At 54.4% G+C, this 26,830-nt stretch overlaps 1 protein-coding gene across 1 annotated transcript in view; it reads left to right on the top strand.

Annotated features, from left to right (window-relative positions):
- mdn1 (midasin AAA ATPase 1) overlaps positions 1-26,830 on the top strand; it is a 68,036-nt gene that overhangs the window by 25,837 nt on the left and 15,369 nt on the right. Inside the window, exons 35-76 of the mRNA XM_056580616.1 lie at positions 556-753; positions 982-1,190; positions 1,478-1,600; positions 1,957-2,154; positions 2,642-2,749; positions 2,884-3,072; positions 3,419-3,508; positions 4,072-4,335; positions 4,774-5,038; positions 5,521-5,680; positions 5,967-6,083; positions 6,464-6,672; positions 7,027-7,175; positions 7,991-8,190; positions 8,636-8,871; positions 9,169-9,282; positions 9,813-9,942; positions 10,657-10,763; positions 10,970-11,103; positions 11,677-11,843; positions 12,174-12,294; positions 12,713-12,926; positions 13,406-13,661; positions 13,834-13,957; positions 14,105-14,266; positions 14,863-15,077; positions 16,062-16,452; positions 17,253-17,365; positions 17,864-18,560; positions 19,119-19,280; positions 19,828-20,110; positions 20,506-20,744; positions 21,132-21,227; positions 21,667-21,761; positions 22,388-22,512; positions 22,752-22,922; positions 23,726-23,835; positions 24,187-24,260; positions 24,662-24,845; positions 25,244-25,382; positions 25,513-25,659; positions 26,150-26,288. Coding sequence (XP_056436591.1) covers positions 556-753; positions 982-1,190; positions 1,478-1,600; positions 1,957-2,154; positions 2,642-2,749; positions 2,884-3,072; positions 3,419-3,508; positions 4,072-4,335; positions 4,774-5,038; positions 5,521-5,680; positions 5,967-6,083; positions 6,464-6,672; positions 7,027-7,175; positions 7,991-8,190; positions 8,636-8,871; positions 9,169-9,282; positions 9,813-9,942; positions 10,657-10,763; positions 10,970-11,103; positions 11,677-11,843; positions 12,174-12,294; positions 12,713-12,926; positions 13,406-13,661; positions 13,834-13,957; positions 14,105-14,266; positions 14,863-15,077; positions 16,062-16,452; positions 17,253-17,365; positions 17,864-18,560; positions 19,119-19,280; positions 19,828-20,110; positions 20,506-20,744; positions 21,132-21,227; positions 21,667-21,761; positions 22,388-22,512; positions 22,752-22,922; positions 23,726-23,835; positions 24,187-24,260; positions 24,662-24,845; positions 25,244-25,382; positions 25,513-25,659; positions 26,150-26,288 — 7,624 coding nt within the window. The remainder of the gene's footprint in view (positions 1-555; positions 754-981; positions 1,191-1,477; positions 1,601-1,956; positions 2,155-2,641; positions 2,750-2,883; positions 3,073-3,418; positions 3,509-4,071; positions 4,336-4,773; positions 5,039-5,520; positions 5,681-5,966; positions 6,084-6,463; positions 6,673-7,026; positions 7,176-7,990; positions 8,191-8,635; positions 8,872-9,168; positions 9,283-9,812; positions 9,943-10,656; positions 10,764-10,969; positions 11,104-11,676; positions 11,844-12,173; positions 12,295-12,712; positions 12,927-13,405; positions 13,662-13,833; positions 13,958-14,104; positions 14,267-14,862; positions 15,078-16,061; positions 16,453-17,252; positions 17,366-17,863; positions 18,561-19,118; positions 19,281-19,827; positions 20,111-20,505; positions 20,745-21,131; positions 21,228-21,666; positions 21,762-22,387; positions 22,513-22,751; positions 22,923-23,725; positions 23,836-24,186; positions 24,261-24,661; positions 24,846-25,243; positions 25,383-25,512; positions 25,660-26,149; positions 26,289-26,830) is intronic.

Below are 26,830 nucleotides of genomic sequence, written 5' to 3'. Positions count from 1 at the left end.
TCCAAGGTTAAAGAGTGAAGGGTGCTGGAGGACAGAGGACCTAGAAAGAGATCACTGTGGTTGGATGGTAAGAACTCTCTCTGTCTCTGTCTCTGTCTCTGTCTGTCTCTGTCTGTCTGTGTCTCTTTCTGTGTCTGTCTGTCTGTGTCTCTTTCTGTGTCTGTCTCTCTCTCTCTGTGTCTCTGTCTCTCTTTCTCTGTGTCTGTCTGTCTCTCTGTGTCTCTGTCTCTGTCTCTCGCTCTCTCCATCTCTAGGCATGTTTACACTGCCAAGCCATTACGGTCGCGGCTTGGCCCACCCTGCAATATCACCGTCTTGCCTGTGTAAAACCGAGGGGGTAAAATCCCCCTCCGTCCCGGAGCCGGCTTTCTGGGTTCACTGTAGAAGGCGGAGAGTAGACCTCTTTAGAAGAATTTGCATACTCCGAATGTTTTTATTTTTTCATGATTCAAGAGTGTAGGCTCCAAACCCCGATGAACTATTTAGCCAGGCATAATACGCACATATTTGGCAGTGTAAAAACGTTTTCTGTCTCCCCCCCACCCCCCTCCCCAGGCACCACGGTGGGCTGTGCGGACCAGGCCGCTCTGGCGCGGCGGTCCTGCCTGGGCTTCCTGCGGAGGCGGCTGGGGAAGATGAGCGCGCTGGACCAGGAGGCTCTGGACGCGCTGCGGGTCTACGACACCGGCCTGCCCCGCCAGCCCCAGTGGGGCGACGACTTCTTCGGCATCGAGCCCTTCTACATCGCCCTAGGTCTGGGGCACGGGAGGGAAGGGGAGGGAGTGCACGTGAAGGGGAAGGAGTGCACGGGAGAGTGAACGGGAGGTAGTGCATGTAAAGTAGTGCACGTGAGGGAGAGTAAATGGGGGGTAGTGCACGCGAGAATGTATGAGGTAGTGCACGTGAGAGTGCACGTGCGTGTATGTGAGTCAGTGCACGTGAACTCTGACACCCCCCCCCCCTCTCCCTGCCCCCCCCCAGGTCCTCAGAGCGAGGGCCGCAGCCTGGCGGACTACGCCATGGGGGCGGGCACCACGGCGGTCAACGCCCAGCGGCTCCTGAGGGCCCTGAAGCTGCAGCGGCCCGTGCTGCTGGAGGGCTCCCCCGGCGTGGGCAAGACCAGCCTGGTGGGGGCGCTGGCCCAGGCCTCGGGGAACCACCTGGTCCGGATCAACCTATCAGAGCAGACCGTGGGTCCAACTCCTAAACACTCCTCTGACTCATTGCATCCACTTCCTGAGAAACGTTATTTGACCATGTTTGGTGTTTTAGCGACGATGTCTCGAGTAAGGAGTCTTACTATAGTGCTAGTATAGTGTTAGTTTATTAATACTTTATTTTAAATGGCTGTGTCCCGTTTTTCCCCCACGTTCCTAATATTCCTAGTGGGAGAAAAACGCTCCCTATGTCAATGTCTCATCTCATTTCTCTCCCATCTCTCCCCCGCTCTCTCCCCCCCCTCTCTCTCCCCCTGCAGGATGTGACGGACCTGTTCGGGACGGACCTCCCGGTGGAGGGGGGGAAGGGGGGGGAGTTCGCCTGGAGGGACGGCCCCCTGCTGGCCGCCCTGAAGGCCGGACACTGGATCGTCCTGGACGAGGTGTGTGTGTGTTTGTGGGTGGGTGTGGGTGTGTACGTTGATCGGTTGTGTCCCCTCCGTACGTTGACCTGTCTGTCTGGTTGCTGACCCATGTGTCTGTGTCTGTTTACTGACCCATGTGTCTGTCTGTCTGTCTGTTTGCTGACCCGTGTGTCTGTCTGTCTGTTTGCTGACCCGTGTGTCTGTCTGTTTGCTGACCCATGTGTCTGTCTGTTTGTCTGTTTGATGACCCGTGTGTCTGTCTGTCTGTTTGCTGACCTGTGTGTCTGTTTGCTGACCCGTGTGTCTGTCTGTCTGTCTGTTTGCTGACCCGAGTGTCTGTCTGTCTGTTTACTGACCCGTGTCCTGCCCTGCAGCTGAACCTGGCCTCCCAGTCGGTCCTGGAGGGCCTGAACGCCTGCTTCGACCACCGGGCTGAGATCTACATCCCCGAGCTGGGGATGAGCTTCCAGGTCCAGCACCACAAGACGCGCATCTTCGGCTGCCAGAACCCCTTCACCCAGGGGGGCGGGCGCAAGGGGCTGCCCAAGTCCTTCCTCAACCGCTTCACACAGGTACCACGAGTACTAGTACTGTAGTAGTACTGTAGTATTACTCTAAGTAGTACTGTAGATATACACATCTAAACTAGGGGCTGTCCAAGTCCTTTCTCAACTGCTTCAAACAGGTACTGTAGTTACAGTACTGTGGTACTGTGTAACTGCTGTTATACAGTAGTAGTACTGTGGTAGTACTCTGTTATACAGTAGTAGTACTGTCATAGTACTGTTATACAGTAGTAGTACTGTGGTAGTACTGCTGTTATACAGAAGTAGTGCAGTGGTAGTACTCTGATATACAAATCTAAACGAGAATCCTTCATCCAGGTACCGAAGTATTGACCTCCTGCTGGTCTCCTGTCTCTCCTGCTGGTCTCTAGACTGACCTGCTGGTCTCTAGCTGGTCTTTAGACTGACCTGCTGGTCTCTAGCTGGTCTTTATCTTGACCTGCTGGTCTCTAGCTGGTCTTTATCTTGACCTGCGTCTCTCCTCTGTCTCCAGGTGTTCGTGGACCAGCTGACCAGCGGAGACATGGAGTTCATCGGTGACGCCATCTTCCCCAACATCGACAAGGAGATCATCTCCAAGATGGTGGAGTTCAGCCACACGGTGGGTCCACATCCAGGAAGTGCTGGAAACATGCAATGTTGTCAACCAACACATTTGATGCGTTTACATTTAATCATATTTATTATTAAATTAAAAGCTTGTTTTTATTAATTTGTCCTTCGCGCCGCTCCCAGCTGGTACAGGAAGTGAGCGTGGAGAGGAAGTGGGGTCAGAGAGGGGGCCCCTGGGAGTTCAACCTGCGCGACATGTTCCGCTGGTGTCAGCTGATGCAGGCCGACCAATCGCCAGGCTTCTTCAACCCGGGGCAGCACGTGGGTCTGGTCTACGCCGACCGCATGCGTTCCGAGGCCGACAAGGCACAGGTAACGGAGGGGGGCTGACTGACTGACTGACTGACTATGTTTGACTGTCTGGGTGTCAGTCTGTCTGGCCGGCCGTCTCAGACGTACTGTAAAACTATTTGTAATAAACCTTGAACCTTAAACGTTCCCAAACGTTCTACTCAGTAGCTGAAGGATGTCTGTCAAAGCTAACGTAATAATAATGGATTCAATGTATTAGTTAAGGAAGATAAGGTCACTGTTCCATACAGCCAATCATCATTAAAGACTTTGAGGGCCAGGTGAGGCCAGGTGTTCAGGGGGCACCCCCTTGCTGAAGGCCAGGTGTTCAGGATGTACCCCTGTGCTGATGCCTGTCTCCCCCCAGGTGCTGTGTGTGTTCAGGAAGGTGTTCGGGGCGGACTTCGAGCCGTACGCCCGGTCCAGAGAGTTCCACATCACCCCCCTCAACCTGCAGGTCGGTCCGCATGGCTCTGCCTCTCTTCTGTTATTGTGTTGGGTTAAGTATTAACTAAAACGTAGCTTGCTATGCTACGCTACATTATCATTAACTAAGACGTAGCATGCTATGCTATGCTACATTATCATTAACTAAAACGTAGCCTGCTATGCTAAGCTACATTATCATTAACTAAGACGTAGCCTGCTATGCTAAGCTACATTATCATTAACTAAAACGTAGCCTGCTATGCTATGCTACATTATCATTAACTAAAACGTAGCCTGCTATGCTAAGCTACATTATCATTAACTAAGACGTAGCCTGCTATGCTATGCTACATTATCATTAACTAAAACGTAGCCTGCTATGCTAAGCTACATTATCATTAACTAAGACGTAGCCTGCTATGCTAAGCTACATTATCATTAACTAAGACGTAGCCTGCTATGCTAAGCTACATTATCATTAACTAAGACGTAGCATGCTATGCTAAGCTACATTATCATTAACTAAAACGTAGCCTGCTATGCTAAGCTACATTATCACTCCTAATGAGAACCTCCCCCTCCCTCCCCCAGGTGGGCTTCTCGGTCCTCCAGCGCAGCGGGGGGGCCCCGGCCACCCTGGACCCGCCCCTGTCCATCACACACCAGGCGCTGCGGCCCCTGGAGTCCCTGATGAAGTGCGTGGAGATGGGCTGGATGTCGGTGCTGGTGGGGCCCACCGCCAGCGGCAAGACCAGCCTGGTGCGGCTGCTGGCCCTGCTCACCGGCCACCGGCTGCGCGTCATGGCCATGAACAGCGCCATGGACACCACCGAGCTGCTGGGCGGCTTCGAGCAGGTGAGGCCTGGACCCCCCACACCCACACACCAACACCCCCACACCCCGAAGCCCACAGGCCTGCACCCCTCCTACGCACTTCAGTGTATGTTGTACGTCCTGGTGCTTGGTGCTGATGCAAGCGCTGATGCTAGGGCTAGCACTGATGCTAGTGCAGATGCTAGGACCATCCCTTGGGCTAGACCTGATGCTGATGCTGATGCTAATGCTGATGCTAGGACTAGCGCAGATGCTAGCGCTGATCCTAGGGCTAGTGCTGATGCTAGTGCAGATGCTAGGACCATCCCTTGGGCTAGACCTGATGCTGATGCTAGTGCTGATGCTAGGGCTAGCGCTGATGCTAGGGCTAGAGCTGATGCTAGGACCAACCCGATGGCTAGTGCTGATGCTTGCCCCGTGCTACCCCCCCCCCCCCCCCCCCCCCCCCCTCCCTACCAGGTGGACATCATGCGGCCGTGGCAGCAGGTGCTGGAGAACGTGGACTACGTGGTTGCCATGGTGACGCGGCGGGGGCTGATGTCGCTGGACGTGGGCGTGCAGGACACAGAGTTCCTGCTGAAGACCTGGGGGCTGTTCCGCCGCTGGCTGAAGGAGGCGGGGCTGGAGCGCTCCGGGGGAGTGGTCACGGCGGAGGCCCTCAACAAGCTGGAGGTCATCATCCTGCTGCTGCAGAAGCTCAACACCAAGCTCAAGGTCTTCACAGGTAGCCGCTAGCGAGCTAACGCTACATGCTAACGGAAGCTAAAACATGCTAACAGTAGCTCAACCCCAGGCTCAAGGTCTTCACAGGTAGCCGCTAGCACGCCAACACTACATGTTAACGCTACATGCTAACAGAAGCTAAAACATGCTAACAGTAGCTCAACACCAGGCTCAAGGTATTCACAGGTAGCCGCTAGCACGCCAACACTACATGCTAACGCTACATGCTAACAATAGCTCAACACCAAGCTCAAGGACTCCCCAGGTATCCGTTACTTGATACATGCTAGTAGCTAATCGCTGCACACATAATGCTACATGCTAACATGCCGATACATGCTACATACCTCAGTAGCTCAACACCAAGCTCTTGACGTGCTGTTGTGAGGACCCTGGTCCCCGCTGACCCTGTGACCCCTGCGACCCCTCGCTGACCTGTGACCCCTGTGACCCCTCGCTGACCTGTGACCCCTGCGCCCCCAGACATGTCCAAGCTGCAGATGGAGTTCACTCTGCTGAAGGAGCGGCTGGCCCAGCTGGAGGACGGCTGGACCAACGGGGGCTTCGAGTGGCTGGACGGCATGCTGGTGCAGGCGCTCACCGCCGGGGACTGGCTGCTCATGGACAACGTCAACTTCTGCAGGTGACCCCCAGGAAGTGCCCCCCCCTGCTCACTTCCTGTCCGTCTTTGTCTCTGAGCGGCATGTATACAGCGCTGTGCTAAGCAGCGGCCGCTCAAAGCGCTGCACGATACTGCCTCACCTTCACCCATTCATACACGCATTAATGCACTCACACACCGACGGCGGAGTCAACCCTGCCAGCCAGTCAACGTTCAGCGTTTTGTGTTGTTGTGCTGTGGTGTGCGTTCACCGTGTTGTGTTGTTGTGTAGTGCGCTCACCGTGTTGTCCTCTGTCGTGTTGTGCAGCCCGTCGGTGCTGGACCGCCTCAACGCCCTGCTGGAGCCCGGAGGCTGTCTGACCATCAACGAGAGGGGCGTCATCGACGGGACCACGCCCAAGGTCACACCCCACCCCAACTTCAGGTGAGAAGCCACGCCCCCAATCAACGCTAGAAACATGTGGAGTTATACCATGTCAGAAACCTGTGGAGTTATACCATGTCGGACACATGTTGAGTTATAACATGTCAGAAACATGTTGAGGTATAACATGTCAGAAACATGTTGAGGTATAACATGTCAGAAACATGTTGAGGTATAACATGTCAGAAACATGTTGAGGTATAACATGTCAGAAACATGTTGAGGTATAACATGTCAGAAACATGTTGAGGTTTAACATGTCAGAAACATGTGGAGTTATAACATGTCGGACACATGTTGAGTTTTAACATGTCATAAACATGTTTGGTTTTAACATGTCAGGAACATGTTGAGTTATAACTTATAAACTGTTTCTTTAGGTTGTTCCTCACCATGGACCCGTCCCACGGGGAGATCTCTCGGGCCATGAGGAACCGGGGCGTGGAGATCTACGTCCCGGGGGAGCACGAGGGCGTCTGCTGGGACCTGCTGGACATCAAGAGCCTGCTGCACACGGCCGGGGTGGTGGGCGACTGCGTGTGCGACCTGCTGCTGGAGATCCACAAGGGCATCAAGACCGCCATCTGGGGTACCACTCATTCATATAATTACTAGGATGACTGTTTCTTCTGACAAATGCTAAATGCGCTGAAAGTAAATGTTTGAATACCAGATGTCTCATCAAACACGTCAAACATTACACGATGTTTAGTATGAACACTGTTTTCATTCTATTCATTAGTCCGACTATCAAATGGACTGAATAGCTCCCCTCAGTCTTGCTAGTCCTTTCTACATGATATTAACTATGTCATCGGTGTGTCGGATGCTAGCAGGGACTAGCATGTGGCTACCAGCTAGCCAGGGGCTAGCATCTGGCTACCTGCTAGCCACGGACTAGCATGTGGCTACCTCTGAGTCCAACCGGTCTTCTTCTCCCCAGACTCCCCGACCTCCTCTGTGGCCACGCTGCTCTCCGGCGCCGCCCTGCTGGGCAGCCAGCTGCAGCGCGGCGTGGACCTGCCCAGCGCCCTGCAGTACGCCTGCGGAGCCGCCTACTCCCTCTGCCAGCGCAGCCCGGCCAGCCAGAGGGTAAGAGACAGAGCGGTGAAACTATAGAGCCAGAGGGTAAGAGACAGAGCTGAGACACTATAGAGCCAGAGGGTAAGAGACGGAGCTGAGACACTATAGAGCCAGAGGGTAAGAGGCAGAGCTGAGACACTATAGAGCCAGAGGGTAAGAGACAGAGCTGAGACACTATAGAGCCAGAGGGTAAGAGACAGAGCTGAGACAGACCCAGAGGGTAAGAGACAGAGCTGAGACACTATAGAGCCAGAGGGTAAGAGACAGAGCTGAGACACTATAGAGCCAGAGGGTAAGAGACAGAGCTGAGACACTATAGAGCCAGAGGGTAAGAGACAGAGCTGAGACACTATAGAGCCAGAGGGTAAGAGACAGAGCTGAGACACTATAGAGCCAGAGGGTAAGAGACAGAGCTGAGACACTATAGAGCCAGAGGGTAAGAGACAGAGCTGAGACACTATAGAGCCAGAGGGTAAGAGACAGAGCTGAGACACTATAGAGCCAGAGGGTAAGAGACAGAGCTGAGACACTATAGAGCCAGAGGGTAAGAGACAGAGCTGAGATACTGTAGAGCGGGGATAGAGCTGATCCTCGGTGCCCCAGCTCAGGGTGTAACTCTCTCTCTCTCTCCCCCCTTACCCTCTCTCTCTCTCTCTCTCTCCCCCCTTACCCTCTCTCTCTCTCTCTCCCCCCAACCCTCCATCTCTCCCCCCTAACCCTCTCTCTCTCCCCCCTAACCCTCTCTCTCTCCCCCCCTCACCCTCCCTCTCTCCCCCCTACCCTAACCCTCTCCCCCCTAACCCTCTCCCTCTCTCCCCCCCCAGCTGGCCCAGCAGGTGATCGAGCAGCACCTGGCCATCCTGGACTCGGAGGACTGGGGGGCGGGGCTGCTGTGTGCGGGGGTGTGGCCCGACGGCTTCCCCTCGGCGCTCAGCTCCACGGAGGACGCCTGCTTCTCCGCCGTGCTCCGCGACGGGCAGGTGCTCTCCTTCTGCCTCAACACCCTCAGCCTGCAGGGCAAACGGTGAGGACCCCTGAACCCTGACCTCTGACCCTGACCTCTGACCCTGACCTCTGACCCTGAGGCTTACCCTGACCCCTGAACCTAACCCTGACCTCTGACCCTGAGGCTTACCCTGACCCCTGAACCTAACCCTGACCCCTGAACCTAACCCTGACCTCTGACCCTGAGGCTTACCCTAACCTCTGACCCTGAGGCTTAACCTGACCCCTGACCTCGGACCCTGAGGCTTACCCTGACCCTAAACCTTGACCCCTGACCTTGATGCTTACCCTAACCCTGATCCTCAGGCTTACCATGAACCTGTGTGTGTGTGTGTGTGTGTGTGTGTGTGTGTGTGTGTGTGTGTGTGTGTGTGTGTGTGTGTGTGTGTGTGTGTGTGTGTGTGTGTGTGTGTGTGTGTGTGTGTGTGTGTGTGTGTGTGTGTGTGTGTGTGTGTGTGTTCCAGGACGCGGCCGCTGAGCCTGAGCGACCTGCAGAGGGCGCTGCAGGGCGGGGCGGCGGGGGGCGGGGCCTTCGAGGGCCAGGTGTTCTGCGGGGGCGTGGTCGACCTGGAGGACGGCGACGCCCTGCGGCTCATCCCCAGCGCCGTGCGGCTGCTCACGGAGCGCGCCTCGCACGGGGACTGGGCGCTACGCTCCAACTGGCTCACCCACCTGGGGAAGCACTACAAACACGCCCCCGGTACTGAATATATACTATTACTACACTATCTACTTATTATATACTACAACTACTTATTATTAACCTATCTCTACTTATTGTGTACTATAACTATATATACACTATCTCTACTTATTATGTAATATAACTACAAGCACGCCTCCGGTACTTATTATATACTAGAACTACTTATTACTACACGGTAACTAAAAGCACCCCTTGGTACACTATTTCTTCTTATACTACACTATCTCTACTTCTTTAGGGATGTATGTGTATATATATTTACGTATTCCCCCCCCCCCCCCCCGGGTTCAGACCCCGCCCTGGTACAGGTGGAGGCGGGGAACCGCGCCCTGAAGGCGGTGTTCAGCAGCAAGCTGACGGCCAAGGGGCGGTCCCTGGCCGAGCTGCTGCAGCCTCACAGCACAGGTAGGTCCACAGGCTCCTCCCACTCATGGTCAGGCTCCTCCCACCCATGGGCAGGCTTCTCCCACTCATGGTCAGGCTCCTCCCACTTTATCTGACACGGGCTCCTCTCACCCAGGGTCGGGCTCCTCCCACTTTATCTGACACAGGCTCCTCCCACCCATGATGAGGCACCTCCCACCCATGATCAGGCTCCTCCCACTTTATCTGACACAGGCTCCTCCCACCTACCCATATCTTAACATTATTCTGGCCCCTCCCACTTCCCGCTACGTGGCTTCCCAGATGAGTACCGTGTGTTTAGCGACTGTTAGCTAAAAGATAAGATGAGATGAGCCTTTGATTTCTCTTAGGTAGAGAAATTTGTCTTGGGCAATCGAGAGAGTGTGGTTTACACGAATTAGAAAAAACTTACAGAAACACAGAAGGTGAGCTGACCCATGAACACAGAGACATATAATCCTAGATATAAGCTAACTGTACCCACGCACACACACAGCTAGTCCTCCTGACCTCTGACCTCTGACCCCCAGACGAGTACCGCATCCTGGTGGACATGCGCTGGAACAAGCAGTACCTGGACATCCTGGCCAACAAGTGTAACTTTGAGGACGAGGAGCGCTACCTGGAGTTCCTGGAGGCGCTCAACGCTGTGGCCAACAGGTGAGCCCCCCGTACACCTGGAGATCGCACACCTGGAGATCGCACACCTGGAGATCGCACACCTGGAGATCACACACCTGGAGATCACACACCTGGAGATAACACACCTGTAATGTAATGTGGTACTGTAGTACATGTCCTGTAGTACAGGTGAGCCCTGCACACACCTGGAGATCACACACCTGGAATGTACTGTGGTACTACAGTACTGCAGCGGTTTCAAGTCTATATTCTGAACATATGTTTAGCATTTTTTGTATAGTTAGATAATTTGGGCCCCACTGGGTTAAACAGTACAGGGCCATTACTGAACAGGTAGGGGTCAGGGTGCTTCTTGCGCTAGGATGCCTATAGGAGGCGCTGAGTACATTGGGGAATCAAACCCAGAACCCTTTGGCTGGGCCTCGTACTAACTGGCCGATCCAGGAGTCCTTAGTGCTGCTGTCAGGTTAACCACCAAAGGACTGGGCTTCAGAGAGGACGTGTACCCAGCGTGTTCTCTGAGCGGTGTTTAACCCGGCGTGTTCTCTGAGCGGTGTTTAACCCGGACGTGTTCTCTGAGCGGTGTTTAACGCGGCGTGTTCTCTGAGCGGTGTTTAACCCGGCGTGTTCTCTTGGTGGTGTTTAACCCGGGCGTGTTCTCTGGGTGGTGTTTAACCCGGGCGTGTTCTCTGAGCGGTGTTTAACCCGGCGTGTTCTCCGGGGGGGGTCCAGGGTGGTCCTGTTGATGGACCGGGAGGAGCGGTCAGTCATCTGCACCTGCGCCATCAGCCTCTCAGCCCAGAACTGTGCCCTGAGGATCGCCACGGCCTTCAGTAAAGGTACCACACGCCCCCACAGCAGTGGTACACTATCAGGAAATAAACATTAGCAAATATCACAAAATAAGCATCTATGTTTAAAACACACAGCAGCAAAGCCTGCTCAAAATACAGTTTGTAACTTGAACGTCCTCAGAGTTCAGGTTCTGGTGACCCCAGGTGTATTCTGGGAGTTGTAGTCCTAGTGTCTGTGTGTCCGTCCCCAGGCTCGGTGGACATCGGCCACCTGCCCCACCCCGTCCTCATGCACCTCCGGACGTTCTTCGACCTCTGGGACGTCTTCACGCTGCAGGCCATCCAGACCGGACAGCCCTACATCTCAGACCACATCATGTTCGAGGTACGGACCCCCCAGACCCCCCCAGAACCCCTCAGACCCCCCAGACCCCCCCAGAACCCCTCAGACCCCCTCAGACCCCCTCAGACCCCCTCAGACCACACCTGCAAACATTTAGGTGTTGAGGAATCGGTTTCTTATATATATATATATGTGTGTGTGTCTGTGTGTACATGTGTCTGTGTCTGTATGTGTACGTGTGTCTGTGTGTCTGCATGTCTGTGTGTGTGTGTGTGTGTCTGTCTGTATCTGTACTGTGTCTGTGTGTGTGTGTCTCTGTGTGTGTGTGTGTGTGTGTGTGTGTGTGTACGTGTGTGTGTGTGTGTGTGTGTATCTATCTGTGTGTGTGTGTGCGTGTCTGTCTGTGTGTGTGTACGTGTGTCTGTGTGAGTGTGTGTGTATCTGTCTGTGTGTGTGCGTGTCTCTGTCTGTGTGTGTGTGTGTGTGTCTCTGTCTGTGTGTGTGTCTGTGTCTGTGTGTGTGTGTGTCTCTGTCTGTGTGTGTGTGTGTCTCTGTCTGTGTGTGTGTGTGTGTGTGTGTGTGTGTCTCTGTGTGTATGTGTGCGTCTCCCATCAGATCCTGCAGCAGCTGCAGTGGCGGGACCGGTTCTGGGACGTGTGCAACACGCTGGCGGCGGACTCCCAGGGCGTGTCGGTTCTGTCGCTGCACTGGCAGTGGATCCACAAGCACCTCATCCTGCGGCTGCCCCAGCTGCTGCTGGGGGACGGCCTGAACGACTTCCAGTAAGACCCCCGATCCATCTGCTCATGGATATAATGCTAACATACAGCTAACATCAACACCCCCAAATCTCTTCTCATGGAGCTAATGCTAACATACAGCTAATATCAACACCCCTATTTCTCTCCTCATGGAGCTAATGCTAACATACAGCTAGTATCAACAACCCCCCATCTATTCTCATGGAGCTAATGCTAACATACAGCTCACAGCAACGCCACCACAACGTTATCAGTTGGTATTCGGTGTTAAGAGGGTTGCCAGATCCCCCCCATCCCCTATCCCCCTATTGGAGCGTCCCTTGCCTCTGATTGGCCGGTCTGTGTCTGCAGGGGTCTCCAGGAGCTGAACACGGTGGCGGCCGCCATCCAGACGGTCCTCTCCACGCCCGTCTCCATGACGACCGCCCTGAAGGGCATCCAGAAGATCCTGGGCAAAGCGCTGCCGTTCAAGGTCAGGAGGTCACTCTGATCCACCACCTATACCCCCCCGCCGGACTCTAGCCGGGGGTCCGGGGTTAGATGATCTGGAGCTGCTGTGGATGATGTCGCCGTGACATCACTTCCTGTACACCGGAGACTGTCGGCCATTTTGAATACTGAACCATTAGCCGTTAGCAATAAAAGCCGGCTGGAGTCGAAGCAAATCATCGAGTGGATGTGTTGTTTATCTATTTATGTATATTATCAATCTATTTATGTTGATCTTGAAGATAATTCTAAAAGGTTTTTATATCAAAGAGCTACTTATGTCAAGGCACCCATCTATACACAAAGGATACAAACGGCACATTCAGGGTTCGAACCCGGAACCTTTGACTGTGATTCAAACCCTCTCCTCCCTCTGCGTCCCCCCCCCCTCCCCCCCCCAGCTGGAGTCGGTGGCGGACTGTGCATCGCGCCTGCGGGTGCTGAGTCAGGCGCTGGACGTGAGCGAGCTGCGGCTGGACGGGGGCGCCCCCCTGCGGAGGTGTGAGCTGACCCGCCTGCAGGGCGCCTCGCTGGGCCTGGACACCAAGGAAAGCCTGCTGGAAGCCTGGGGCCTGGTGCTGCTGGCCAACAACCAGCTGGAGGCCCAGAACACCGGTACAGAGCTCAGAGCCCCCCTGACATCACACCCCCCTCCCCGCTCTGTCCCAGACCGCCCCGTGGTTCACTGTCACCTAACCCTGCTCCTCTCCCTCCTCCTCCTCCTCCTCCTCCTCCTCCTCCTGCTCCTCCTCCTCCTCCTCCTCCTCCCGCTCCTCTCCCTCCTCCTCCTCTTCCTCTCCCTCCTCCTCCTCCTGCTCCTCCTCCTCCTCATGCTCCTCTCCCTCCTCCTCCTCCTCTCCCTCCTCCTCCTCCTCCTCCTCCTCTTCTTCTTCTTCCTCCTCCTCTTCCTCTTCCTCCTCTCCCTCCTCCTCCTCTTCCTCTCCCTCCGCCTCCTCCCCCTCTTCCTCCTCCTCCTCCTCTTCCTCCTCCTCCTCCTCCTCTTCTTCTTCTTCTTCTTCTTCTTCTTCTTCTTCTTCTTCCTCTTCCTCTTCCTCTTCCTCTTCCTCTTCCTCTTCCTCCTCCTCCTCCTCTAGGGGTGCTGGATAAGCTCCACTCCTGCGTGGAGAAGCAGTACCGCCTCATGTCGTCCCACGGGCTCCTGGAGGCGCGGCCGGAGGAGCTGGGCCGAGGAGGAGGAGGAGCAGCAGAGGGAGGTGACGCCCCTCCCAGCAGGCAGCTCCTGCAGCAGCTCCAGAGGAGGGCCCAGCTCTGGCCTCTGATGGAGGAGCTGGCCGTCCTCAACCAGCTGAGGCTGAGCACCGACCTGCTGCAGCTGGCCCTGACTCAGGGGTAAACTATACTATACACACACTACTATATATACTATACTAATAATATATACTATAGAATTGTGTTTACAACGCCCTCTGATATCAGTACCTCTTAATGAAGTCATGTGATATATTATATATAATGTGTTGCGTGGCGTCAGCGGAATCGAACGTGCGGCCTCTGTCCCCAGGGAGCCGGAGGTGGAGGAGGGCCTCCGTCAGGAGCTGTCCCGGCACCTGAGGTTCTGCCTGCAGTCCACCCCCATGAACCTGAGCCAGCTGCAGCCGCTGTGGTTCCTGCTCACCAGCGACCGGGTCAGTACCCCCCCCAGCACCCCCCCAGCCCCCCCCCCCCCCCCCCCCCCCCACACCGCTCTGAACCTTTAGCCAGAGCGGTCCCGTCAGGTGTGGGGTGCGTGGAGCGACTGAGTCCTGACCGCCGGTTGCCCTTCCCCCTCCCAGCCTGCGGAGGAGCTGCAGTTCGTGTGGTGTGAGCTGCTCTCCGAGGCCCTGGCCGCGCTGTGGAACAGCAGCGTGACCTCCGACCCCGACCGCTGGCTCAAGTGGAACCCTCTGAGTGCCGAGGTCCGCGAGCCAATCAAACCGCACCGGGCCGACACCGTGGTGAGTATCTGCAAATAATAAGTTATCGGTTCTGATGATATATCCTGTTATGTACTTCCTATACTCTGTACATAACAGGAAGGAGGGATCCCTCGTCTGGGATCCTCCTCAAGGTTCCTCAAGGCTCCTCCTCAAGGATCCTCCTCAAGGTTCCTCCTCAAGGTTCCTCCTCTAGGTTCCTCCTCAAGGTCCAACCTCAAGGTTCCTCCTCAAGGTTCCTCCTCAAGGTTCCTTCTAAAGGTTCCTTCTAAAGGTTGCTTTTCAAGGTTCCTTTTCAAGGTTCCTCCTCAAGGTTCCTCCTAAAGGTCCCTTTTCAAGGTTCCTCCTAAAGATTCATTTTCAAGGTTCCTCCTAAAGGTTCCTTTTCAAGGTTCCTCCTCAAGGTTCCTCCTTATGGATCCACCTCCAGGTTCCTTCTCAAGGTTCCTTTTCAAGGTTTCCCCTCCAGGTTCTCCTGGGTTTGGGTTCCGTCTCATCTCAGTCCTTTAGGGTCTTGGGGGCGGGGCCTTTTGACGACGGCCTGCCACGCCCCTTTGAGCCTGGCACTGCTAGTAAGGATTTTAAACCGTCCTGTCCCCCCCCCCCCCCCGTCCCAGGGCCCGGCGGTGCTGAGCAAGGCGGTGTGGTCCAGGTGCATGCTGGGAGTGCTGAGCTGCGGCGAGCCGCAGCCGGGCTGGGACCCGTCGTGCGCGGCGCTGCTAGGCTCCTCCCACGTGTCGCTTGGCGAGTGGCGGGAGCGGCTGCAGCAGCTGACGGACGCCAACGCCGTCCTCTGGGACAACATGGCGCTGCCCGCGCTCGCCGAGTTCAGGTGAGACCGGAGACACGCTACACGCTACTGACATGGTACAGGTAGCTACCAGTACAGACACGCTACATACACGCTACCAGTACAGACATGCTACATGCTACTGACATGGTACAGATAGCCACCAGTACAGACACGCTACCAGTACAGACATGCTACAGACACGCTACACGCTACTGACATGGTACAGGTAGCTACCAGTACAGACACGCTACTGACATGGTACAGACACGCTACCAGTAAAGACATGCTACAGACACGCTCCACGCTACTGACATGGTACAGATAGCCACCAGTACAGACACGATACCATTACAGACACGCTCCACGCTACTGACATGGTACAGGTAGCTACCAGTACAGACACGCTACAGACACGCTACATGCTACTGACATGGTACAGGTAGCTACCAGTACAGACACGCTACAGACACGCTACATGCTACTGACACTCTACAGTTAGCTACCAGTACAGACGCGCTACACACACGCTACCAGTACAGACATGCTACACGCTACTTGCTACAGACACGCTGCAGACATACGGCAAGCTACATGCCATCTACAAGACATGCTACGCGCTACAGAAAGACAGATAAGCTACATGCTAAACACACGCTTCATGCTAGTCACGCAGCGCACTGCAGACATAAAGTTCACAGGTGGGAGAAGAGGGCCCGTTACATCGTTTTAATTTTATTCGTGAACAAGTTTCCCAAATAACAAAGGACGTTTTAATTGGATATTAAATCAAAACCATCGTCTTCCCAACCTCCCCCTCTCTCCTCCCCCCTCCCATCTCCCCCTCCCTCCCCCCCTCCCCTCCCTCTCTCCTGCCTCCCTCCCTCCCTCCTCCCTCCCCACCTCCCCCTCCCCACCTCCCCCTCCCTCTCTCCCTCCCCCTCCCTCTCTCCCTCCCCCTCCCCTCCCTCCCTCCCTCCCTCCCTCCCTCCCTCCCTCCCTCCCTCCCCCCTCCTCCCCCCTTAGAGCGGGGGACCTGCGTCTCCAGGGGGTGCTCCTGCGCCGCCAGCTGCAGAGCATGGCGGACCTGCTGCCCCCCCCGCTGCTGGAGGGCTACATGGAGAGCTGCGAGGGGCTGGTCCAGGAGGACCGGGACCCCCGCGGGCCCGCCCGGGACCTCCAGGCCGCCCTGCAGGACGCCCTGCCCCGCAGCCTGCTGCCCGAGGGCGTGGCCGAGGCCTGCCTGGCCTGCCTGGACCAGTACCTGCAGAGCCGGACCGGGGGGCCGGACCACACGGTCCAGTCCGGGGTCTTCTGGGTCAACATGGGCCTGCTGCAGATCCGGGTCTGGACCCCCCAGACCATCTTCGACCCGGCCGTGAAGAGGGCGTACAAGCTGAACTACGCCCAGGAGGAGGTGAGGGGTTTGGGCCGGACCCGTCTGGTGGTCCTTTAGAGTCTGGTCTGGGGGTCCGTCCTTAAGGGTCCGGTCTGCAGGTCCTTTAGGGTCTGGACTGGGTTCTCAGTCTGGAGCCATGAGGTCTTATCTCTCTGTCACACCTTATCTAGTCTTGCAAAGCCAGACCAAACTACAGCAAGTAGAGTGGTCTGGAACCACGCTATTTAGAGCCGTCTATCCGGGGGGAAACTGGGCTGGCCTGTTTTTATTTCTTTAAACCAATCACAATCGTCCAGGGCGGGGCGAACCCCGGGGAGCAGCAGCGGGGTCCATCCGAAATAGTACAAGAACATCTTTCTTCCTCAGCAAATGCTGTCAGCAAATCTTTTGAAGTTCTTTGCAATTTTCGACGGAAACATGCTAGCTTTAAGGCGCCGTCAAAGTCCTCTTCAAATCTCGCCGTACTGACTAGTTTCCGAGTTTGAGGGGGAGCACAATACGGGAAAGCCAGCAACAGGAAGGGGAGGAGTAGCGGTGGAATCCGACGCTAGCGCTATCGACGCTGTCCATTTCCACTCAGCCAGACTACACCTTATCTAATCTGGGCATTATCTGAAAGACCAGATGCTTCCATCCCCCCCTCTCCACCTGGTCTACAGTTAACCAGTCTAGTGTGGTCCGGCCTGTCTCTCTATAGTTATTAATGACAGCTCTGGTCTTCTGTCATGTCTCCTGTATCTCCTGTATCTCCTGTATCTCCTGTATCGATGTGTTTCTTGCTGGTCCATCGGTCTGACGCCTGTTGTTTTATGTCCCAGCTGGCCTTGCTGCAGGAGGAGTGGCGTGGGCGGAGTCTGTCCTCCCAGCTGCTGACAGGGGGGGCTCTGGAGGAGAGCAGCACCACCGACGGCTTCCAGCACCCCCGCATCAGGTGAGACCCCCGGTGGCCCGGAGGGGTACAGCATGGTACCCAGAGAGTGACCCCTAGGGGTACAGCATGGTACAGCATGTACCCAGAGAGAGAGACCCCTAGGGGTACAGCATGGTACCCAGAGAGTGACCCCTAGGGGTACAGCATGGTACTGGAGGGTTCTGGTTTGGGACCAGTTGAAGTGACACGAGATTGACGACCAAAAAAACGTTTTCAGTACTTTATTCCGCAACTTTTATCAGATAATTTTTGAATGAATTGGTGCATTTGAATCTTCAGAGTTGTTGTAGCTGCTCTTTACTCTGTCGTCTTTGATCAAAGCCCTTGGTAATTAACTAATTGATCACTCATCAGAGAAAAACAGTCCATAACGAGATAAATGGAGTAAACCTCAGAGCCCCAGGACCTCTAGCAGACTGGAGCAGCCCCTCTGTTGATGTGGTCGGCCCCGCCCTGTCTGAGTGTTGCTAAGCGCCTGCCCCCCCCTCCCCCCTCCAGGTACCTGTGGATCCGCATGCAGCAGGTGAAGGAGCAGATCGGCGAGCTGAGCAGGAAGCAGGCGTGCCGTCCCCGCGAGCCGCAGTACGGCCGTCTCTTCCAGGACCTGCAGCACTACCTGTGCAGCATCGGGCAGCCGGCCGCCATCCAGACGCTGCTGGGGCGCCTCCTGAAGGCAGCGGCGGCCGGCCCCGCCCCGGGGCGCGGCCGGCCGGGGTCGGCGGGGCTGCTGAAGGAGGAGGCGGTGTGGCAGAGCTCCCAGCGCCGCTTCGCCCAGCGGCTGCAGGAGGAGTACCCGCTGTACCCCGACGTGGTCGCCCCGCTGCGCTCCGGCATCCAGGCGCTGCGCCACGGCATGCGGCTGCTGGCGGCGCAGGTGGCGGCGGCGGCGGCGGCGGCGGGCGTGGCCCCGGGCCTGCGCACGCTGACCGGCGCCCTGCTGGCCTTCCCCTCCGCCTCGGCCCGCCTGCCCACCTACCTGGCGCGCGCCGACTTCCTGTGCTCGCGGGCGTGCCTGGACGTGCTCCGGGCGCTGAACAAGCTCCTCCCCCTGCCGAGGGAGGGGGTCCCGGCGGAGCGAGTGGTCCCGGCCCCCAACACGCTGCTGCTCAACGCGCTGCTGTACGTGCAGTGCCACGCCCTGACCACCGGGGGGCTGGAGCCCGAGACCCTGGCCCTGTTCAGACACATCTGCCAGGTAGGTTACCTGTGTTAGTGTAGGCCTTAATCACAGGTCCAGGCTCAAAGGGCTTGACAGGCTCTGTGTGCTTATGACACCCACCACCCCCCTGACCCTAGCTCCCCAAGAGGGCAAGAAAAACTTCCGGGGACGGTTAGGAGTGGATGGGTGCCATAATTGACATACATACATTCGCCAGTCACAGTCAACACGCTACAACAGACAGTATCATGAATTAGAAGGGGGAGAAGTGTATAAAAGAAATGTAGTCTACTGCTAATTTAGTGACCACCCAAACAAACAAACACGCATCGATACAATCAGAACCCGACGCATGATCAGACGGACACTGGCACACTTCATCCACGCATTCGGCATCGGCCTGGTTGGCCCCCCTCGGCTCCGAGGTCGGAGGCTGTTCCCGACCTGAGACGGAGAAACCCTAAACCTCTGGGCCTCTAATCTGAGACTGAGGTTTATGAATTAGTACAATCTGGCCCCAAAGTCACGGTACAATGAGGTACAGTGTGTACTACTGCAGTACTTCTATAAGAACGGTGTGTTTGTGCTCCTCAGGCGCTGGTGAATGCGTGGGACGAGGAGGAGTCCCGGAAGCGGCAGAGGGAGAAGGAGGAGACGAACCTGTACCGCAACCGCAGCCGCATGCACGGAGACGGCCTGACGGAGGAGGAGCAGGAGGAGAAGGACTTCAGACGCAGCTTCCCCCGCTTCCACAAGGTACAGCAGCACGCTAATGGTGGCAGAAGGCTACGCGCTAGCAGCACGCTAATGTTAGCAGCAGGCTACACGCTAGCAGCACGCTAATGTTAGCAGCAGGCTACACGCTAGCAGCACGCTAATGTTAGCAGCAGGCTACACGCTAGCAGCACGCTAATGTAGCAGCATGCTTATGTTAGCAGCAGGCTACACGCTAGCATCATGCTAATGTTAGCAGCTTGCCTCACGCTAGCAGCACGCTGATGATGGCAGCATGCTACACGCTAGCAGCATGCTTACTATGGCATTATAATAATGTCAGCAGCACGCTATACACTAGTAACCCTGTATTTCTTAGCAGCAAGCAAATGATGGCTGCATGCTACACACAAGCATTATGCTAAAGATAGCATCATGCTACATGCTAACCCGCTAAAGCTGACCATTAACTGCGCTGCTGCCTCACAGCTAAGAGGTTCTGCGTCGGTTCCTGGAACCATCCAATGCTTTATGCTATAGTATGTTTCCATTTCAAAGTAAAAGCCCCCTTGGTGTTCTCTGTGCTCAGGACTTTGCAGATATCACATCGCAGCCCACCCTGGAAGCCCCCGCGGACACAGAAGAGGAGGAACAGGAGATGGCCAACGACGAGGCGTCGGATGACGACATCCTGTCGCCGGCGGCCATGAACACGGTGGTACACGTGCACCAGCGCCTGTGTCTGGGCTTCGCTCAGTCGCTATGGTACCAGAGCCCGCCGCCGGCCAATCACAGCAAGGACCACATCACGGCGCTGGTCTCCTCCCATCAGATCGCTGCCCCCGTGATGTCACGCTTCTACCATCTGATAGGTCGGAATTATGATACGCTTATGGTGTTCTATCATCTGATTGGTTGGGACCTTAATCAATTGATGTAAACTATTTACCTAATCTCACTCACCAATAATCATAATATAAGAGGATGGGATGCTTTAACCATGTTAGAACCGAAATGTATATTCATTCATAAAGTAAATCTGTTATAATGCTTCGGAGACTAAAGTTGATCTGATCTAATCTGAGATCAATCCAGCCCGTGTCTCTGCCTGTAGGTTTAAGGTTTACGTTAATTTTACGGTGGTTCTTTTCTTATCTCTGGTCAGTACCCCAGGTCTCTAGACCCGTGTGGCGTTACTAGCCCCATGGTGAGCTCACTAGCGGTGCAGACTGTTTCCTGATCTGTACTCCTGTCGTATCCAATCCAGACTCTGAGATGGACCAGCAGGTCACCGGCAGTCAGCTGATCCTGGGCTCGGTGCTGCAGCACTCTGTGCTGGGCTCCGAGGGTCCCGGCGGGCTGACGGTGCAGACGGACGGGCCCTACGACTTCTACCAGCAGCCCAACATGAGCCAGGCCCGGGCCTGCCTGCCGGCCATGGAGCAGCTCAGGACCGCCGTGCACCAGCGGCTGGAGGAGTGGCCTGAGCACCCGGCCCTGCTGCAGGTGGGACTTTGGCCTGGGCTTCACTTTCACTTTCTCTTTCCCTTTTACCATTACTTTCACTTTAACTTTGGCTACACTTTGGCTTCACTTTCACTTTCACTTCAGTCTTGAAGGGGCCAGGGTAATGTATGGGAGTGTTCCCCAACATCTGGGTCAAGACAGTACTTGGCCGATGTGTACCTGGAATTGTGGGAGATTTCTGACTGCTTTTCTTTTAAATAAAAATAATGTTAAGGCTAGCAAGTTCCGGACAACCGGTTCCGTGTTAAATTGGAACATCGTCCCGTGTGATTGGTTTTCGTGGTTGATGTCTTGTTTTGTCATTCGCTCCCTAATGTGTGGTGAAGAGGAGAACCATGTTGCTAACGTCCAGATGTTTCCTCCCAGCTGCTGGTGGTGATGGACAGGATCCTGTCCTTCAGTCTGGCCAGCCCGCTGGCCAAGTTCCTCAACGGCATGGAGATCCTGCTCAGCAAAGCTCAGGTCTTGTCCCTCCCTAGATCTTAAAGTGGGCAATTGTTAAGGATATATTTTATAAATATATATGAATATTTTAGATTTTTTATTTTATTTGCAATATTCCAGCATTTATAGTTGCATATAATTTTAGATACGTGATTATTTGATGGCCTTTTTTAATATTTCATTCTATATATTTAATTTTTGGAATGTATTTATTGAAAAGGTGTTAAAGGCCTGACCGCCAAAATTGCTCTGCTCACGATAGAATATAATAATAATTGGAATAATATAAACTCAGAGAACACAGTTTCCTTGTGGATTAATTATAATATTTAATTTGAATTTAAATTAAGTTTCTTCGCTATTGGATTCACCGTCCTTCGACCAGGGCTCCACCCTGAACCCATGCTACGTGCTACATGCTACGTGCTACATGCTAACCCGCCCCTCTCTCCTCCAGGACTGGGAGAACAACGCCAGCCGCGCTCTCTCCCTGAGGAAGGAGCTGGAGCTCGTCACCCAGATCATCATCCAGTGGCGCAAGCTGGAGCTCAGGTTAGCTTCTTCAACCTAGCATCACGTAGTTTAACGCAGCTTGTCGCAGCTATTTAACGTACCTAGCTTCCTAATGGCTAGACACCTAGCTGTGACATTACCACTAGAAAGCTGGTACTCAAAGAGAGCCCCCATGTAGCTTAAACTGGCTACACGGGACCAGGAACCTAGCTATGAGCTAGCTAGCTACAAAGTCCATAACTTGCGGTAAGAGCAGCTAGATACTTAGCTATGCAATTTACTCAATACTTTTCCCAATAACAATTATTTTTCAATGTGTCCAAATTGACTCACCGGTTTGAAGCAGCCACAGATGTGTTTTACATTGAATTACAAGCTAGTTGAAACATGCGCTAACTACGTTACGATACAACTTTATTAATCCCACGTAGAAGAAATGTGTTTGTTGCAATAGCCCAGCAGCAGTAGAAAAAAATACAAAGTACTAAGACAAACAAAAGTAGACGCTAAGGGAAAATGCTAAAAGTAAGGACAGGACGAGACGAGACAAGACAAACAGAACAAACGACAACAAATAGGGCAAACAAAATAAAGTGATAAGGAATTAGCAGAAGGAATATTCCAGAAGGTAGGCTGAGCCGTCTAACACTAGCTCCCCCCGCTAGCTGCTGGTCCAACAGCCTGGACAACGCCCTGCGCCGCCACACGGAGCGCTCCACCCGCCACTGGTTCTCCATCTATCAGCTGATGGAGCGGTACCTGGAGGAGCAGAGCAACCCGCTGGAGACAGGTACCAGCATGCTCCTCTGTCCGTCTGCGGGATGAAGTGTGTGTGTGATGAGCGACCGAACCACCAGGGGGGATGGTCACTGCAGCCGGAGGGAACACAGCCTGACAAGTATCAGTAACTTGCATGTGTGTCTCTGTCTCTGTTCATCTCTCTCTCTCTCTCTCTCTCTCTCTCTCTCTGTCTCTGTCTCTGTCTCTGTCTCTCTCTGCGTCTCGGTCCTGGCGGTCCATTCTCTCCAGAAGAGGGCGATGAAGAGGAGGAAGTGGTGGAGCGTCTGACCCTGGCCTCCATCACCTCCACCCTGCAGGCCTTCATAGAGAGCTCCTCTCTGGGCCAGTTCTCCACCCGGCTGGCCATGCTGCTCAGCTTCCACTGCCACCTGCTGCTGCTGCCAGAACAGCCCGGAAAAGGTAGGACTGCACTCACTCACTCACTCTCACTCCCACTCACTCACTGTCTCACTCTCTCACTCCCCACTCTCTCACAGACTCACTCTCTCACAGACTCACTCTCTCACAAACGTACTCTCTCTCACAAACTTACTCACTCACTCCCCCACTCTCTCACTCACTCATTCAGACTCACACTCTAGCTCGCACACTCTAATGCTTCTCTCAACACAACCTGGAAACGGTAGGACCACTACACAAGGAACATGACGCACCCTGACATGACACTTACTAACACACAACGTAACACGACGTAACATGGTACAACGTACGTAGGGCATTCCAATTCAGGTCGGGCGAAAATAAGTGTACTGAAAGGGCCTGATGGTGTACTGAAAACGGTCAAATCGCGTAGTGTGAATCGATACACTTTCCGTACTCAACGGCAGCCATTTTAGCTACTTAGCGGGAAGAGGGCGGAGCCAGGCTAAGCCAAAGTCGGCGCATTTTCCACATAGCCTGCATTAATAGTCATTAAGAGCCATTTTGTAGTTTTTATAGCTTTTTATAGCAGCTAGGCGTAAAGGGTTCACCGTTCAAAGCGGGATGTTCATTGCGGGGGTGGAGCCGCGGCGGCAGTCGTGATCCGGTCAGTGCACCACGGAGTATTCGATTTGGAACAACACTGACATCTGAAAATTAGCGCACTTAGTGACTGCGGATAGTGTACTACGTTTAAGTGTACTCATGGAAGTATGGATATTGGAACACAGCACAGGTCTCCTCCTCTACCCGTCCGTCACCAGCCTGTGATCTCTCTCCAGAGCCGGTGACCAGCCTGCTGTGGAACCTCCACACGTATTACCTCCAGTTCTCCGGGGGCATCCAGGCCAAGGTCGCCCACATCAGGACGCCCATCGAGAAGGAGCTGAAGGTGACCCCTCCCTCCTCTGACCCTCTCCTCCGCTCTCTGATTGGCTCGGGCTCCTGGCTACACCTGGTTCCTCTCGGGGGCCATCTTGGTTTTCTGTTCACCAGCCCCTAGCTCTAGGTTACATTTGCTCAACGTCAAAACGGCAACTCTATGGTTACTATGGCAATGTGAACAGCTAAACAGTTGCTCGGTTACCGTGGTAATGTAATCATCTAAACAGCAGTTGCTCGGTTACCGTGGTAATGTTAACATCTAAACAGCAGTTGCTCGGTTACCGTGGTAATGTAAACATCTAAACAACAGTTGCTCGGTTACCGTGGTAATGTAAACGAGTGTCTTTCTCCACCTCAGGACTTTGTGAAGATCTCCAGGTGGAACGACGTCAGCTTCTGGTCCATCAAACAGTCTGTGGAGAAGACCCACAGGTGAGCTCATACAGACCATAATATAACACTGACATGATGATACAGTGTGGGGAAGACCCACAGGTGAGCTCATACAGACCATAATATAACACTGACATGATGATACAGTGTGGGGAAGACCCACAGGTGAGCTCATACAGACCATAATATAACACTGACATGGTGATACAGTCTGTGGAGAAGACCCACAAGTGACCTTATACAGCCCATAATATAAACCTGATATACAGTCTGTGGAGAAGACCCACAGGTGACCTATTATAGTTCTCTTCTATATCTCTAGTTCCCTGCTCCTCTTCTACCCTGTATTCTATGTTAATCTCTTCTATATCTAGTTCCCGTCTCCTTGTCTCTTCTATCCTGTATTCTATGTTGAACTCTTCTTCTGTGGTTCTCCCCAGGACTCTGTTCAAGTTTGTGAAGAAGCTGGAGGAGGCGCTGAGCGCGCCGTGTGCGCCCTCTCTGGTGGAGGAGGGGAGCGGCGCCCAGCTGGACAGCGTGGACGACAACCCAGAGCAGACGCCCATCCAGCGCGTCCACCTGGCCCTGAAGAGCGCCCTCCCTGGCCGGGGCCGGGAACTGCAGGCAAGACAGCGCTATTATATACACGTTAAATACTCAGTGATATATCACTTTATATGATGATACACGTTTTAAAGGTAGAGATGTGGCCTGGGTAAGCTGGGGGTTATGGTCCCTGCTGGAAGGTTCTGGGTTCGAACCCCGAGGCAAACCTCTAGCTGTAGGCCGTCTCGAGTGAGAGGTCCTGATCCTAGCCGGGCCACGACCCCACCCTGACCTCACCCTGACCTCATCCTGACCCCATCCTGACCCCCTGTTGCTATTTGAATGAGTTTTCTTCCCAAAATTGTTCATTTGGTTTACGTGCGTTACAAAGGTCTGTTCTATGGGAGAAAGTATGATTCAATGCGTGAATAATGTGCCCTGAGCTGATCCGTCTGACGATCCTCTGTGTTCCTCAGACGGAGGCGCCGGAGGAGGAGGGGTCCTCGCTCCAAGCCCGCCTCCCCGTCCTCACCAGGAAGATGAGGAAGATGTGTGTCCAGCTGGTGAAGAAGAACCCGGTCCCGGAGCTCGCTGAAGACCTGGACATCTTCACCGGTACGAACCCTCCTCCTCCTCCTCACAAACAACCCTGCTCTGAGACACGTGGAGCTTGTGTTTAGTGTGTCAGGTTGTGGAGAGATGTTCAGTCTACTGGTCTAACCCTCCGTTCTCCTCCGGTCTCCAGGTGAGATCATCAGCAACCTGCGCGACCTGCAGGGCCTGGTGGTGGACGCCTCGGCCGAGAAGGAGAAGCAGCAGTCGGAGGTGAAGCACATCCTGCAGCAGAAGCAGAGGGCGCTGTCCGACCTCTTCAAGATGCTCCGAGACATAGGTGAGATTCTCTCCGTCTCTCGCTCTCTCTCTCTCTCTCTCTCTCTCTCTGTCTCTCTGTCTCTCTGTCTCTCTCTGTCTCTCTCGGTCTCGGTCTCTCTGACTCTCTCTCTCTCGGTTTCTCTCTCTCCCTCTCTCTCTCTCCCCCTCTCCCTCTCTCTCTCTCCCCATCTCCCTCTCTCTCTCTCCCCCTCTCCCTCTCTCTCTCTCCCCCTCTCCCTCTCTCTCTCTCCCCCTCTCCCTCTCCCTCGGTTTCTCTCTTGTCTGTCTCGTTTCACTATACTCTGAGATATAGGTGACGTATACAAACACACCTGTTAAAGATGCTCCTTAACATACAGATGCGATACATTGAACATAGAAATGCTGATAATGTAAAACCAACACCATCATGTAGCCAAGCTAACCAGTGAAGGGTCTTGAGCCCAGAGCCCTCAGGGCAGTTCCTCCCTTCCTCTGACCCCTGCCTCTCGTGTCCTGCTGGGTTCCAGGTCTGTCGTACCGTAAGGGTCTGACCTGGAGCCGCGCCGTGGGCCCCGAGAACACGCTGTGCATGGCCCCCCTGGAGATGAGCACTGTCCTCAACAAGGTCCTCAGCCCCGCCCACGCCCAGGGGCCGGCGGAGAAGACGTACGTACCGTGGGGGGTCAGGGTGTCAACGTGTCATGTGACCTCTAGTTCAGGGTGTAAACGTGTCATGTGACCTCTAGTTCAGGGTGTAACGCTCCACGTGACCTCTAGTTCAGGGTGTAAACGTGTCATGTGACCTCTAGTTCAGGGTTTAAACGCGTCATGTGACCTCTAGTTCAGGGTTTAAACGTGTCATGTGACCTCTAGTTCAGGGTGTAACGCGTCACGTGACCTCTAGTTCAGGGTGTAAACGCGTCATGTGACCTCTAGTTAAGGGTGTAAACGTGTCATGTGACCTCTAGTTCAGGGTGTAAACGCGTCATGTGACCTCTAGTTCAGGATGTAAACCCATCATGTGTCCTCTAGTTCAGGGTGTAAACGTGTCATGTGACCTCTAGTTCAGGGTGTAAACACGTCATGTGACCTCTAGTTCAGGGTGTAAACGTGTCATTTGACCTCTAGTTCAGGGTGTAAACGTGTCATGTGACTTCAGGCTGAGGGTGTAAACGTGTCATGTGACCTCCGGTGCAGCGTGTAACCTT

The sequence above is a fragment of the Gadus chalcogrammus genome, chromosome 21 (genome assembly GCF_026213295.1).
Source record: "Gadus chalcogrammus isolate NIFS_2021 chromosome 21, NIFS_Gcha_1.0, whole genome shotgun sequence".
In the NCBI taxonomy this organism is placed as follows: Eukaryota; Metazoa; Chordata; class Actinopteri; order Gadiformes; family Gadidae; genus Gadus; species Gadus chalcogrammus.
The sequence above is the reverse complement of the archived record's forward strand: the minus strand, read 5'-3'. Positions and strand labels throughout refer to the sequence as shown.